At 33.7% G+C, this 15,044-nt stretch overlaps 1 protein-coding gene across 2 annotated transcripts in view; it reads left to right on the top strand.

Moving 5' to 3' along the window:
- Nucleotides 1-12,604, top strand: part of Alk (Anaplastic lymphoma kinase) — a 92,070-nt gene extending 79,466 nt beyond the window's left edge. The window contains exons 26-27 of one of the 2 annotated variants that reach the window (XM_089649666.1): nucleotides 5,779-6,499; nucleotides 7,297-12,604. In XM_089649666.1, the coding sequence (XP_089505792.1) occupies nucleotides 5,779-6,499; nucleotides 7,297-8,049 (1,474 nt within the window). In that variant the 3' untranslated portion in view covers nucleotides 8,050-12,604. Of the gene's footprint in view, nucleotides 1-5,778; nucleotides 6,500-7,296 lie in introns of those variants that run through there. The other variant, XM_089649667.1, reaches the window with a different exon arrangement.
- The last annotated feature ends 2,440 nt before the right edge of the window (nucleotides 12,605-15,044 follow it).

Here is a 15,044-nt window from a genome sequence, read left to right as displayed (position 1 = left end):
CTGACGCCTGTGCTCTAAAGATTGCAGTCCGTTTGTTAAGATTGGGGAATCTATCAAACGGACCGCCCGTTTTTGCACAGAGTCGAGGGTTTTTTTCAGGTATTTAGGGGCTCCAGACCAGAGATGGCTGCCAAATTCGACAGTAGGGCGCACTTGCGATTTGTACAGGGTCAGCAGTTGTGTACTATTAAAGTATCTGCGGGCCCTGTACAGTACGCCCAGCTTCTGAGAGGCCAACTTTACTCTGGCTTCGATGGAGCCCCCGTACCTGAGCTGGTCACTTATAGTTACACCAAGCATATCAATGGAAGGCCTGTTCGGAAGATTGCTTCCGTTGAAGGAGACTAGATTATCATTTGGATCCCTTTTAGACGTAATCAGACAGGATTGGGTCTTTGAAACATTAAATTCGACGAGATTATTTTTACCCCAGGAGGAAATACTCTCGAGATAGCCTTCCATTCTCTGCTTCAAAGCCCTCCGAGCCGTTGGAGTTTGTGTGCCCTTTGGGGGCTTGTCAAACATAAAGCTATCATGAACTGTACTGTCATCCGCGTAACAATGAATCAATAATATTATTATGAACTAGCTGTTGTGTACCCGGTGTTACTGTGAGTTATCCTTAGGAGATAGACATATATCATCGCATACTTTTCTGTAGGCCTTTTCAAGATATACAATTCCGTAGTAAATTATTTTGATGTATCTCATAAGGTTTAGCCAGCGTTACCAATGTAAGCAAAAATATATTTTTTACACTTGATTACAAAACATTGACTTTTCTCTACTTTCTATAAATATAATATGCATTAATAATATGTATAAACCTTACGGAAGAAATTCTCTAAATGATAGTGAAAACCTTATCAAAATCCGTTGCGTAGTTTAGAAGAAATAAGCGCACAAACAGACAGATACGGATAGCGACTTTATTTTATACTACAGGGTTTTCCAATAAGAGGTGTTATTTTGAATAGCCATCTAATTCAGTAGATGTTACTTTTGAAGCTGTTATTTTTTGACATTTGACAAGTAAAAACTACTCATTAATAAAAATGGAACAATACACGCTTCAACAACGCATTAAAATTATTAAAATTCACTCGAGTGAATCAAATGCAAATCATCTTGAGTGATGAGGCCCATTTCCACCTCGGTGGCTTCGTCAACAAGCAAAATTGTCGCGTCTGGGGCTCGGAAAACCCAAGAGTTATTGTTGAAAAGCCTCTCTATCCTCAACGTTTGACTGTTTGGTGCGGTTTATGGTCTGTCGGAGTCATTGGACCTTACTTTTTCGAAAATGAGGCAGGAGCAACAGTCACGGTGAATGGATTGCGCTATCGAGAGATGATTAATGATTTTTTATGGCCGGAATTGGATGGTATTGATCTGGACAACGTTTACTTTCAACAAAACGTCGCTACGTGACACACAAGCAACGAAACCATTGATCTTTTACGATTGAATATCAAAATAACAACTCTTATTGGAAATCCCCGTATTTAGAGATATTCGATTATGAAGGAAGTGTCTATTTTAAAGCAATTATTCAAGCAAGTTTATGAATAACACCTTCACAACCTGCCCTAGTTATTTGATTATTATAAATGTTAAATTTAATCCTCTTTATACTTCCGCTTAGTCAAACGTGTTATTTTCAGACGGGCTTAACTTCATATTTTAGTACTTAGTATAGAACCCTTTTACCATAATACTTCCAAGCAAGTATTAAGTATGGTAGGATATAAGTTCAAAGTAGTAAAAGTGAAGCCTATACTTAACAACATCAAAGCTTGTTTAAACTACAAGCTTCATTTGGTAACATGCAAGGTGTACGGAACTCGTGGTACAAGCGAAAAATGGTTAATCTACATCAGACAAAAAACTCTTAGGACGGGTTGTTTCGGAGAATTTGAACAATTCATCAAATTTCAACGTCCATTTACGGGTTCTGTGAAAGTCCTATTCAAATTCTGTTATTATATCATTATAGGCTAGTTGCTTGACAGAACTGAAATAAAAACAGAACTTAAAAATATCTTTCACAGAACTTGAAAATTAACTTTTAAATTTGAAGAATTGTTCAAGTTTTCCGAAACAATCCGTCCTAAATAATTTTAAAAAAATTATTTTCTATTCCTGAATGAATAGAAGAATAGAATAGAATTTATTCCAGAATGTATGCAGGGGTAGTGCAATGCAATACATTCCAAATTTGAAGTAATATACATAATCAGCTTAAGAAAAATTTATGGAGGATATTTCGACATCTCCCGTCACCAGAGGGCCATCAGAGGGGACTCCATCCAGGCAACCATGGCAGTGATGATTTTGTTACTTGATTGGCGTAGTCTGCGCCATAAGCTTCCCATGTGATGGCGGAGAAGAGCTCTAAAAGAGTGTACTCGTCCCTCCAGGAACATTTCCGTGGCTCTGCAGTATCTCGGTAGGCGGAATAGTTGGCGATAAGCATTATTGTAAGCGACTTTTAGCTTACGCCATTGAGATGCAGTGTAATCCACCCACAGTTCTGACGTGTACAGCGAAGTGCAAAATGCATTTAAAAGTATCTTTTTGACATTTGTACTGCAAAGGTGAAAACGCCTTGACAGCATACCTGCTCTAACGAATATCGCTCTTCTTTGCCTTTCCATATCCTCGATGTCTTTCAGGTCTGCTGTGATAATACGTCCCAGGTATTAGACGCTATGACTAACATCCATTTTCCTTCCATCTAGAATGATTGAATCTTTAAAGAGGAAATCAACCCATTTTCCTACATCGAATACAGTTGCAGTTACAGTAATCTGCAGATTATCGTTATCGATGACGATGAATTCTATTAACTTTTGGTTGCAATCACGCGAACACACGCATTTTTCTGAAATTGGATGTTACTATAAAAATTTACAGTTGTTAATATGCGAAAAAAAATCTCGATACCATCCAATTAGGATTTGGCATAAGTGATAGCGCGGTTCAATCATTTTAGTCAGTCCCTGGGGATGAAGGTTCAATCCTCAGTCAAACCAACAAAGAAACCAAGAGAAACCTCTGAGATTTCGTAATACGTTTATCAGAATTAATTAAAATAAACCTAAGGAAAAGATCAATTTTCTAGGCCTGTTAGAGCAAATTCGACCTTAGGTACGTCCATTACACCGGGCCGCGCGCAAATATGTTTGTAGACGCCTTCTTCACTTACGTCGTTAAGATTCCGAACGTATTTTAGGACATTATGTCGTCTTAAATTATAGAGTTCTACGAATTAAATGCAATAACAAAACATAATACTTGAAATTCTCCTCTACCATCATTATAGTGAGAAAATGTTACTTGTACAATGATGGAGGATTTAGCTAGCAAGGATTGAACCTGCGACACCGCTATGGGAACTTATAGTTTTAAACCACTCGACCACCTAACGATACCCATGGATAGAGAAAAAAATACATTCCCATACTCCCTAAATTTGTATTTATAAAAATGGTAATTTTTTTTTAATATATATCGTGGCGAATCGTTATTTAAAATAGAAAAAAAAATAACAATTTATTATTATTTGCAATACATTTTTTTTATTTATTTATATAAATTTATGTTATTGTTAAGTTTCTATGTATTATAGTAGAATAAAATCATATTTGTTTTAAATTTTATAAATTAAGGATATTGTAAAGTTTCTATGTATTATTGTAGACTAAAATCATTTTTTATTTTGCTTCCATCTTTTTTTTGTAAATAAAATATTGATCAACACTAAACATAGGTCAACTGTGATCAAATGTATTGCTTTACATAGTTCAACTGTTGGCAAATGTATTGCTTTACATAGTTCAACTGTTGGCAAATGTATTGCTTTATATAGTTCAACTGTCGGCAAATGTATTGCTTTACATAGTTCAACTATTGGCAAATGTTTGTCTCTCCATACGCAGGACCACAGTTGCCATAATTATTGCCCTATAAACATAGGTCAACAGTTGCCAAATGTTTTTCTTAACATACTTAGGACAACTTTTGCCAAGCGTGTTGTCCTGAATACACATAATATAGGGCAACAGTTGCCATATGTATTGCCTATAAACATAGATCAACAGTTGCCAAATGTTTTACATACTTAGGACAACTTTTGCCAAGTGTATTATCCTGCACAGGTCAACAGTTACCATATGTATTGCCCTATAAACATAGATCAAGAGTTGCCAAATGTTTTTCTTTGCTTTACATAGGTCTACAATCGCCAAATATTTTTCTTTGCATAGGTGAAGATGATTTGCTTGTTGAATGATTAAATGTTTAATGTTATTATTTTCCTAATGCCTTTTAATACTTTCTCCCATTTTCTAAATGTTTTAGAGCATGATCACGCCTTCCATTACTCACTAATGAACAGCTCCAAAAATAACAATACACCCAATTATTTTTAATAGAATGGAAACTTGTACACTATGGGTCTTACTAATAAACGTATTTTAAATTTTACACAACTGATAAATAACCAACGGTAAATGGATGTTTATCAGTTGTGTAAAATTTTAAACACGTTTATTAGTAAGGGGGTATTTGTTTTAAACGTATAGTAATTCATTGTAAATATTTAACAAATTTGCTATCGTTGTGGAGGAAAATTTTTATTATTTATTTTTGTTCAAGATGTACAAAATTCTGAAAAAATATTTTATTAATGTTATGTATGGATAACCTTTACAAATTACAAATCAAAAATAATTTTCGTTAATTTGATGGTGCCCAAATGCGAACACCATACTGATAATAAAAAATATAATGTTAGAAATACATTAAGAATTTTTAGTAGCGGATGGATTTCAATTGAAATTTAATGCTAAATACATCCTATTCTGATTTTATCGGCGGATTCCATACATAATAGAAACAAAGGGAGATGAATTGTTATTAGTTCACCGGGTGCACAACACGTGTCGCTAACATCATTCACCTGTACTACTGCTGCACGCATCGACGCACAACGGCGCTCCGCCTTTGATTCTACCTACACACCAAATGCATAACTTTCATTTGCACGTCTGCATTGCATGCAGTTTGGTGTACGACGGTGACAGTCAGCACGCAAACATGCTGTATTTCCCTAACTAATTGACTAACCGTCATGCCGTTTCTCCGCAGGAGTAGGCAGAGAGGACGGACTTATCACATACTCCTTGCTTCGGTCACATTCGTACATTGTCTCATCACTCTTCTCGACTTCTTTTTTTTTTACATTAACATCATCTCTGGAGATGCTGTGTTCTACCATATACATTCGCATCATATATTTTCTTAAACTCCTTTATTTGTTTATCCGCTCTACATGCCCAAATTCATCAGCCTTGCATTCTTTGTGGTTCTCGACAATTTTCACAAGGTTTTATCACACATTCGCCTCAATGATCTAATTTCTTCAGCATTTAGTCTGTTATATCACATCTCCCTATGTTTATATTATCTACGGAAGGTTTCAAAACGCAAACTAACTCTTTATGTTTCAGGGTTTGTCAATTTGTTAGGTTTTACAGTCATGCAAGTGTATTCTCAACATGTAGCCATAAGCATAAAGGATTACGCAAGTGTATTGTCAACATGTAGCCATAAAGATAAAGGATTATGCAAGTGTATTGTCAACATGTATCCATAAGGATAAAGGATTATGCAAGAGTATTGTCAACATGCAGCCATAACAATAAAAGATTATTTGTTGTTGTATAATATTTCGATTGATGTCTGATTAGATATTTGATAAAATTTCTTTATTTGCAGCTCAATGGATCCTATACAGCAGTTGCCTAACAACGGCGAGGCCGTGGTTTCCACGGCTGTGAACGAGTTGTCATCGTCACAAGTTAATAACGACACCTGTAACCTAGGTTCCCCTCCAACCAACCACAAAGCAGCCTTCAAACAACTATATCCACCAGAATACGGCAATATAGCTCTGGCATCCAGAACAAACCCTAACATGGACACAAGCGCGAATGCATACCACAGCGAAGCAACTTCCCAAACAGATCACGCAACGAGACTAAACAATGCCAACCACACCAAGCCAGCGCATGATCAAAATTACAGCGTGAAATATCAAGCTGTTGATGGTAACTTCAGCGCTAAGATAAATGATGGTAATTATGGTAACAAGTTCCAGAATGACAGCTATGGAAAGAACAATCAAAGCGATAGTCCATTCACTTCCAAAAACTTGGACTCCGGTTACGGGTCTAAAAGCTCTGACAGCACTGTTAGTTCCATGGGTTCAAAATTAGAGAATTTAATGGGGCACACCTCAAAGTTCCAGCCTTCAAAGTCCACGGATAGGCTTCTCGCTTCCATGGAAGCGGCCGCCGGGAGTCTAGACGATGACGATAATCTGAATGATGCCGAGACAAGGGGGGAGGAGTGGGAGACTTCTTTTACGGAGCCTCCAAAGATGGCGGCCGTCGGTAAATCAATGAGCTGCAACAGCGACGGAGGGAGCGGGCCTGCGGTGAGTATTTTTAAGATGTAAATTGAAGTTAAGACTAATAGTTTATGCCCCAGGCTTAAGTTATTACTATTATTTATTTTTCATAAGCTACACACATCTTTGGAGATGTTGTGTGAAGGATCTTTTTAGGAAAGGAAGAAAGATGGAAAGGTATGAGGGTTGGGTAGGAATCTTTGGTTCAGTGTGTCCAGGAGTGATGGACATATGAATCCATCCCTCTCACTGCGCTGCAAGGCGATATTCCAACACAATCCTGCTGTAGAGGTCAAAAGGTTTCTCTAAATCAATCTCTTCCGATCCGGCTTGCCATACAGTTGGTGAGCAGAAAGATCCGCCGCCAAGACCCGAACAAACCTCACCCCATCAACCCAGGCACCCCTCCTAAGTCACCAAACGTAGCTAACCACCATGGGTGACCTATGGCAGAGGTGTTTGTTATCCAATAATTGTTTCTTGGGATCGGCGGTATCCATCCCTGCGATACAAATATATTTTTTTCCATTTGAATTATTTAATAATAAGCGTTTTAATCTTATCTTTTTTTAGAATTGGTCATGTGTGTATTTCAAGTCTCCGCAGCTCATGATGTAACCGAAAATAGTTGCGTTGACTCCTAAACTTTCCGGACATAAAGATATGAGCATTTGTACAGTGATTGATTCAAATTTTCTAGCGAATTCGTTCGTCGTGCTACGCCCAACATGGTCCCATTTGATTTCCGAATATTGTGACAGTAATCTCAGCATCTTTTGTCACTGTTGTTTTTTCTAAGCTAAATTAATTTTTTTCTTTTTCAGGTTGAAAAGCTCATAAGCATTGACACGCCGCAGCAGACCCCGACATCCCTCCAGCCCCCCGACACCTCTTTGAGCAGTAAGAACAACTACCAGAACCGCACGGCCAATCATATCCCTCCAAAGCAAGACATCATTCCTCCAAGTCTACCCAAAGTCCAAAACACAGAAGCCAGAAACTCTTCTCCACCATACAAGAAAGTCATACTACCCTCAAACGCAAACGCAATCTACGTAAAACACAGACCACTATGTCTAGATGCAGCACAACTAGAACAGAACCTAAACGCATTGAAAAAGAACAGCGGTTCAGTTAACTTAAATAACATGAACATTCTACCACCGTACGTCAATGTCCTAACCCCAAATAAACTGTCCAAGAAATCAGAAAGCAGAAAGATACAAATTGACCCTAAAAAAGCCATTATCCACGATCTAGCAAACTCACCAGGTGCTGAAGGAAATTTCAAAGACGATAGTACAAAAGAAGTAACAAAACAAGAACCCAGATTAAAAACCAGCGCAAGTTCACATAGTCTAATAAATGGACCACTCACTGATCTACCTTACGCAGATAGTGACAATATGTCTTCTTCTTCGAGCAGTGGAGGAACAAACGTAATAAGCAAAATGGCTCCAGGATCAAAGCAAAATAACTATACTGAAGTTGCAATCAAAGAAGATGTGAAAAAGATGCCCAGGAAACAAAACAGTACAGGGGGATTTTTAAATAATGACTCTGAAATCAGCTGCTAAGTTTGGAAGAACCTAAGAACTCTGACGTTTCAAAAATATTACTACGCAGGTGTGCCAAAGCAGTGTGTGATAATCATTACGAACAACAGTTTTTTAAATATTTTAAATAGCGAGTTTTTGATAACAATAGTTGTGAATTAGAAAGAATTATAAGAATCAGTTCTGCACAAAAAACACACTCAAGAAAAAATAACATTTTACAATATGAGATGAGTTTAAACATAATATAAAGACAGTGGGTAATGGAAAATAAGGGTTTTTGGTAACTTGTTAAAAATATCTTCATTGTTGAAAATTGATAGAAATCAATTGTTAAAAATTGGAAGAAATCTCCGCTAAAGCGGATTCAAATTGATTTTAAAACATGGAACTCAAAATCCTTTTTCTAAATAAACCAATAATCATTTTATTACAAGTTTAATAAGAACAGTACACAGAAAGAATAACAAGTCTAACGAAATTTAAATTTTGTTAAAGAGCTCAAAACATTCAAGCAAAGTTTTAAAAGTGTCAAAGTGATTTTAAACGAATGAACAAAATTAAAAGACAAATTGATCCAGGTTGTGAATATAAATTTTACAAAAACGATCTACATAATACTATAATAGACAAACATTTTTGAATAAGTTATTGTGGGGGGGTATTTTTTGAAAAATTCAAAATGTGTTTATGGAAAATTGGATATGGTATATTGTGTTTAAAACTGTATGCCAGTTTATTAATAAAATATTATACATACATATTGTCAAGGTTAAGAGTCTAAATATAATACATGAGGTACATAAAAATAATAGCACGTAAAAATTATACGTAACTATGTGTGAAGTATAAAAGGTATTAAACAAATGAAATCTACACGGAAAGACTGATTATTTCAAATAAAACAACAAATATTTCAGTTCTCATTTCAGATTTCAAAGTTTTTTTTTGGGTTGGTACATTATTTTTATAATTTAAAAAAAAAATTATGTTTTTTTTTTGCCCCACGTTGGGCGCCAAATTGTAAAGTTTTTTTAAATAATCAGTCAGTCCGTGCGGATTTGTTTTATGGGTTACTTTGTTAACAGTAGAAGGTAACAGGGTAAAATAAATGCAACATTTGTATTGGCGGAAAGGTTTTACAGATTTTTTCTGTAAATACAAAAAAAAATACTGTTTTGGAGTGCGTAGCGAATGTTATTATTTATTTGTTCAAACAAAGAAAAAAACTGTTAATTATATATTATCAAAGTGATTTAAATTGTTGATTTTTTAAAATATTTATTGTTTGCTAAAGATTTTATGTGTAATTATTTCATTTGATATTTTGAAACGAGATGAAAATTGAATGCTATAAGCATTGTTTAATCCATACGGACCGCACAACGCACGTGAGCTGTTCGCAACTAGTGAATAAGTCAATAAATACTTGAACATTGATGGAAATTACCGACTTCACATCATTTTTTCATTTTGATTTCTTAATTGTAATATCTTTTCTATTTGGTAGCGGCTTACATGCGTTGTTCGTCCTGTCTGGAAGCAACTATTTAGGTACTTAGAAAAAATATTTAAATTACATATTTTCCGAAAATATTTTGAAAATTTTAGGTTATGTTCTAGTGCTGTCGGTTACGAAATAAACAGCGTAAGGGCAAACTCTAATGAACTTTTTTTGACAATTTTTACTAACTAACTCACCATCATGCCATTTCTCCGCTGGGGTGTGCAGAGAGTATGGACTGCCAAACAACTCTGTCTTGGCACACAGTTCTTGCCTCGTTCACATTCATACATCGTCTCATACATACTATGCTGTTATTCTGACTTTTAACATGGCCATATGCAAGTACTTATTTGATTTCATAATATTACTTTCCATCTGGCTTAGTGTTAGTTCCATGCTAGTAATAAAGAAAATATAGTAATTTTTTCAACTCAAAATACATTTTGAAAGTTATATTTTTTTCTTGAAAACTGAACTGATTTGGAGTAGAAAGAGCTCCATACGATTTTATAGCAGATGATGTCAAAATAGTTGTCAATCTCACCATAATGCTCCACATTGGCGCTGTTATCGGGTTCTAATGACATCAGGAAAGTTTTTAAAATCAATTTACTAACTATGTACTCAAAATTTCACTTCAAATGTCACTTTATAAGCAAAAAAAAATGTATCTAAATAAAGCATCAGCAATTTGGATTTACAATCATCCTAGAAACTGGATTACTTAACTTAGGCGTAAGTTGTAGACAGCAAAGACGTGCATCCCTTCCTATCTTTGTCTTCTCTGATTCCTTTCCTTCCCAACTACCTTCAGCAGTCATATTGACGAAGTAAATTTTTTCTTTAAAGTAAAACTCGTTTGCGGAAAAGGGTCAAAGCAATGTATGAGGTGATTCGTGACCAATAGTATATTAATTTTCCTTTTTTATAAATGTGCAAAAATTGCTTGGTGCAGGAAATAAATTTATTAATGACACAGCTCTAGTGAGGTCGTCAAAAGGGCTGATCCTATTATAGCAGGTCCTGAACACACTAACAATTGATTTCATACACTTTATGTTTGCCCTTTCGTCTGCTTAATTATTTATTTGCAAAATTGGGGGGGGGGCTAGTCAAGATGTAGCCATTGAACCTAATCTGAATTTTTCAAAACGATTCCGGACGGTGTGTAAATACAAAATAATTAATAAAAGATTATACGGTTTTAGTTGCAAAGAAGTGTTACTTGAGTGAAAACCAAAAAGTTGAATCTGTTATATTTTAAAATATTGAAAAAATGTCTTAAAAAGATGTGATTATGGTGCTTTTTGTATAAAAAAACGCTCATTGCTTTAAATATATTATACGCCAAAGGTACATAAACCGACCCATTTGCAGTCATTTTGTTTAAAAATCTCGAAGATTTTAATCACAATACGTCCTGATGCCAAATATATTATTTACTTGATGCTTTTTATCGCAGTTTTTTTTTGAAATATTCAAACATATGATTTTTTAATCAACCGTAATAATAGCTAGTTTTATTATATTATAATCTTTAAAAAAAAATACTTCGAGAAGAGATTTTGGACGAATGGAGCAATTTTTTAAAAATATGTCTTTGTAAAGCATTGCAAAAAAAGCTAGTAAAAGTGTTCAACGCTGGAACTAAAACTTAAAATTCTTGTCGGAAAATGTTTTGAGAATTGAGCTTCACAAAATTCACAAAAAATACTCTTTTTGGTCAACGTGACAAATCTATTTCAATTCTATCTATACAATAATGAGTATGTGACATCTATTGATTGTCTTGGTCATTTCGCAATACGAGTGCGTTATTTTTGCCAACATCTTTTTTTTCTCATTTCTTGTTGATTTGCTCTTGTAAAACACGAAAAATTTACACTATAAATTGTTTATTAAATCCAAAAATGTTGGATAAAAATACAAGTTTTACAAAAATATTATTATTGGTTGTGATACTGACTTATTGTGCAAAATTTAAAAAAAAATCTTTCGCCCTTTGTGCCAAAAATAAATATATATTGCAGTAAAATTATTTTTTGCAATCATTGCCAATTTTTTCGCTTAGTAAATAATAAATAGTTTGACCTTCCAGCCAAGAAATGAATGGTTGTGTTAAATATATTAAAAAATATAATTGAAAAAGGGTTGTAACAAAAATTTTACAACTTATTATTGACAGTGCAATTCATTTTTTGTTGTTGTTTGTTTTTTACGTTTGGGTGATGAATTAAAATAATCCTTATAAAACCGTAGTAAAATTTTAAAATACCTACCTACTACATATGATATTTATTTTTAATTTTTTTAATATTTTATATCAATGTATATTTTAATCCCGTAAGTTATAATAACGATGTATTGTATGTGTATTGATTAATTTATCAATTATTTGTTAATTTAATTAGAACATTTATATCTAACTAAGTGTCACCTATATATTAATTTAACGTACCAGCTAATTGACTAAGGTTGGAGTGTTTCAGAGAATTTCTAATGTAACGTGGCGCCATTTTGTTGTTTTTTTGCATTTAATGTCACAGTAAAACACCCATTTTGGGTTGGTTTCAGCTTTTTAACAAATTGTATACAGTCGACAAGTATACCAACATGATTCTTGTGCTTTTCCACTGACCACAATGTGTTTAAAAATTTAAACTAACCTAAAATCGGCGATTGCAAATTGGCGCTGATTGGCTAATTGATAATAATTTTACATTGAAATTTCCGTTTGAAACACCACAACCTTAAAAACTTACTTTAGAAGACAGAAACTTTAGATTGGTGTTACGGACTATCTTAAGGGTTCGCATTTTGAAAAATGCTTATTAATTTCACATTTTTTATAAAAAAAACTCTAACAATAATAAAAATAAATCAAAAAAATACAAGCACATGTTTTTAAGAGAAAACAAAAAATGATACAAAAGTGTTGTTCTGTGTCTAATGATATATTAATTAAAAATAATATAATATTTTTCATTGTACTTGTGTCATTTTGATTGGCAACATTTGAAAACTTAATATTTCGTTTTCATTGACACTTAGGAATTGAATTATTTTATTTTAAAATTGACACCAGTTTGTTGAAATATCAAATGTTGCAACATCAAACATCATTTTGATTTAGCATCATTTGATTTATTGAGTTCTAATAATTGATACATTGAATTGCAAACCGGGCTCATTATTATATTTATTATAAGTTAGGTATTCTATTAATTTGAATTTGACACCAGAACATATAATTTTCAAATGTTGCAAAATCGAACATTTTATGTGTCATATTGATAGAACAACATTTGAAAAACATATTTTTTGTTTAAATTGACACCTAGGAATTGAATTCTTTTTTTAAATTTGATACAGTGATACAGGTTTTTCAAATGTTGCAATATCAACAAATTTATTTGTGTTAAAATTTAATTGATAAGCAATCTATAATTGTATCTGATTTTTAATCCATTCAAGTATTGAATACGAGGTATGCGTGTGCTACAAATTTGTGTAAAAATTACTCTTCCGAAATCTCGACACATCTACTGTAGAAAAAAATGCAATATTTCGGTGGTTAGATATCTAATTATTCTTGAAACCTTTCATTATTATTAAAAAATAACGTCTTAATGTATTTGGTATACCATGCAAACTGATCAAAACCTACAAAAATAGGAATACCCCAAGGCACCGGGTTGGGTCTTGTTTTAAAATTCAAACAATATTGTTCATTCGATATTTACAAATTTTTTGATCAGCCCAAAGCGTTTTGACAAAGGAGAGAAGAAACCGGCTAGAAACTATATTTTAAATAACCCTTTATTATATTGACTACCGAATTATTGTATTGTAACAGAACTTAGGCTGAAATCAAATAGATTGCCCATAAAAATCATGTTTTATTTGCTTGAAGAACTATTTACCAACAAAAAAATTTTTGCAAGTGAAAGTTCTGGTAAGAGTTTTCCATTCAGATCTAGACTAATGTGTTAAGTGACTAGATCTGAATAATAAAGTTCTTCCCAACCTTCCTTTTCCCATCTCCTTCCCCCTTCCACTTTTTTGCCTCATAACATTTCTCAGATTGGTGTGCAATAGATCCACAACTGGAGTATAGCAATTTTTGAGGAATATTGTTAGGTTAGATTAAAGAAAGTGTGGGAGGCGAAAGAGAAAGGAAAATGAAGGTTTACGACTTTAACTAGTAGTATGAGCAGATAAAACATTAAAAGGCGTTTATACACCGTGTTCCACGCTCATACCGCGAAATTTTGGTGGGTGGATTCATGATAATCTAAAAAAAGTAAGGTGGTTGGTTATATGTGATAATATAAGTATTTCTAATTACAAAAAAACATTGTGCTTTTGCAAGTAATGAACATGTTCGAACACTATGTAAATCACAAAAAAATATTCTGGGCACTATATTCAAGTTTCAAATCCTATAAGTGACCATATTTTTTCTGGTTTTTCTTATCATTTTTTCGATTAAAAATCGCTAATATTATCTTCAAAAATTTTTCCTTTCTTCAATCCGTCCTGGGTTCAAGTCCTAGATGCGATCTTTCTTTTTCTGTTTCGTATTTTCCTTTAAAAATCGCTAATGAGTTTGTCACACCACCCCCCAAAGTTTCGCCGTATGAGCGTGGAACACTGTATATAAAAATGTTAGAAAATTTCAGCCTGTAAATAAAATACGTATTTTGATCAAAAGTTTATTTATTTCGAAATATTTTATTTTAAAAGAATTTTCGAAACCATAACTCAAACATCATGTGGCGGCAAGTAGAGAAATCGCCATAGACAATGCTTTAATTAACTGTAAGTTTTTTTTTTATGATGAAAAAATTATATATATTGACCTATGCATGGGAAAAACACCCTCCATAATGTATGTATTGACACAAAAAGGACGAAAATCGCACTGTTTTCAAGTCAAGAATATTAAAACTTTGTTTTTTTTTTATGTAATACAAATTGATCTTTTTTGAACATAGATTCGTATAAACAATGCTGCATTTGAAAATCTGTTTTAAATGTGATAAATACTAGAGATCTACAAATGACAGCATCCCCAAAGATGACCACAAGGAAAATACTTTCAGTATCGCCCTGATGAATCAGTTTAACTAGCCACTTAACCTAACCTAACCTGACACAATCTTTCCTTTGAGAGAGGGATCTCTCCATTTTTCGAAGAGTGCGAGACACTCCCAGCATGGTGAGAGACCGCGTTGCTTGAAATGGCTTTAGCTGCGTACATTGACTAGATCTGACTAGCCAGGTACTACTCAATCTTTCTCTAGCTATTCTGCTGATCAGCTTCTGAAGATTTCACAATATTAGTTACAATAGTTACACTTGCTCCGGCCACTTTTTAATTTGCATAACTAACCTAAAAAAAATAATGCATCTTGACATCTTGTTTTGAAAACTGAGACAAATTTCTGAAAATTTCTTCTTCTTTATGTGCCGTATCAGGTCCCCCCAACGTTGGCGATCACTCTAG

This window comes from Hesperophylax consimilis, chromosome 30 (assembly GCF_061612785.1).
Source record: "Hesperophylax consimilis isolate HC1 chromosome 30, BYU_Hcon_1.0, whole genome shotgun sequence".
Lineage (NCBI taxonomy): Eukaryota > Metazoa > Arthropoda > Insecta > Trichoptera > Limnephilidae > Hesperophylax > Hesperophylax consimilis.
Note: the sequence above shows the minus strand (reverse complement) of the source record. Positions and strands in the feature narration are given on the sequence as shown.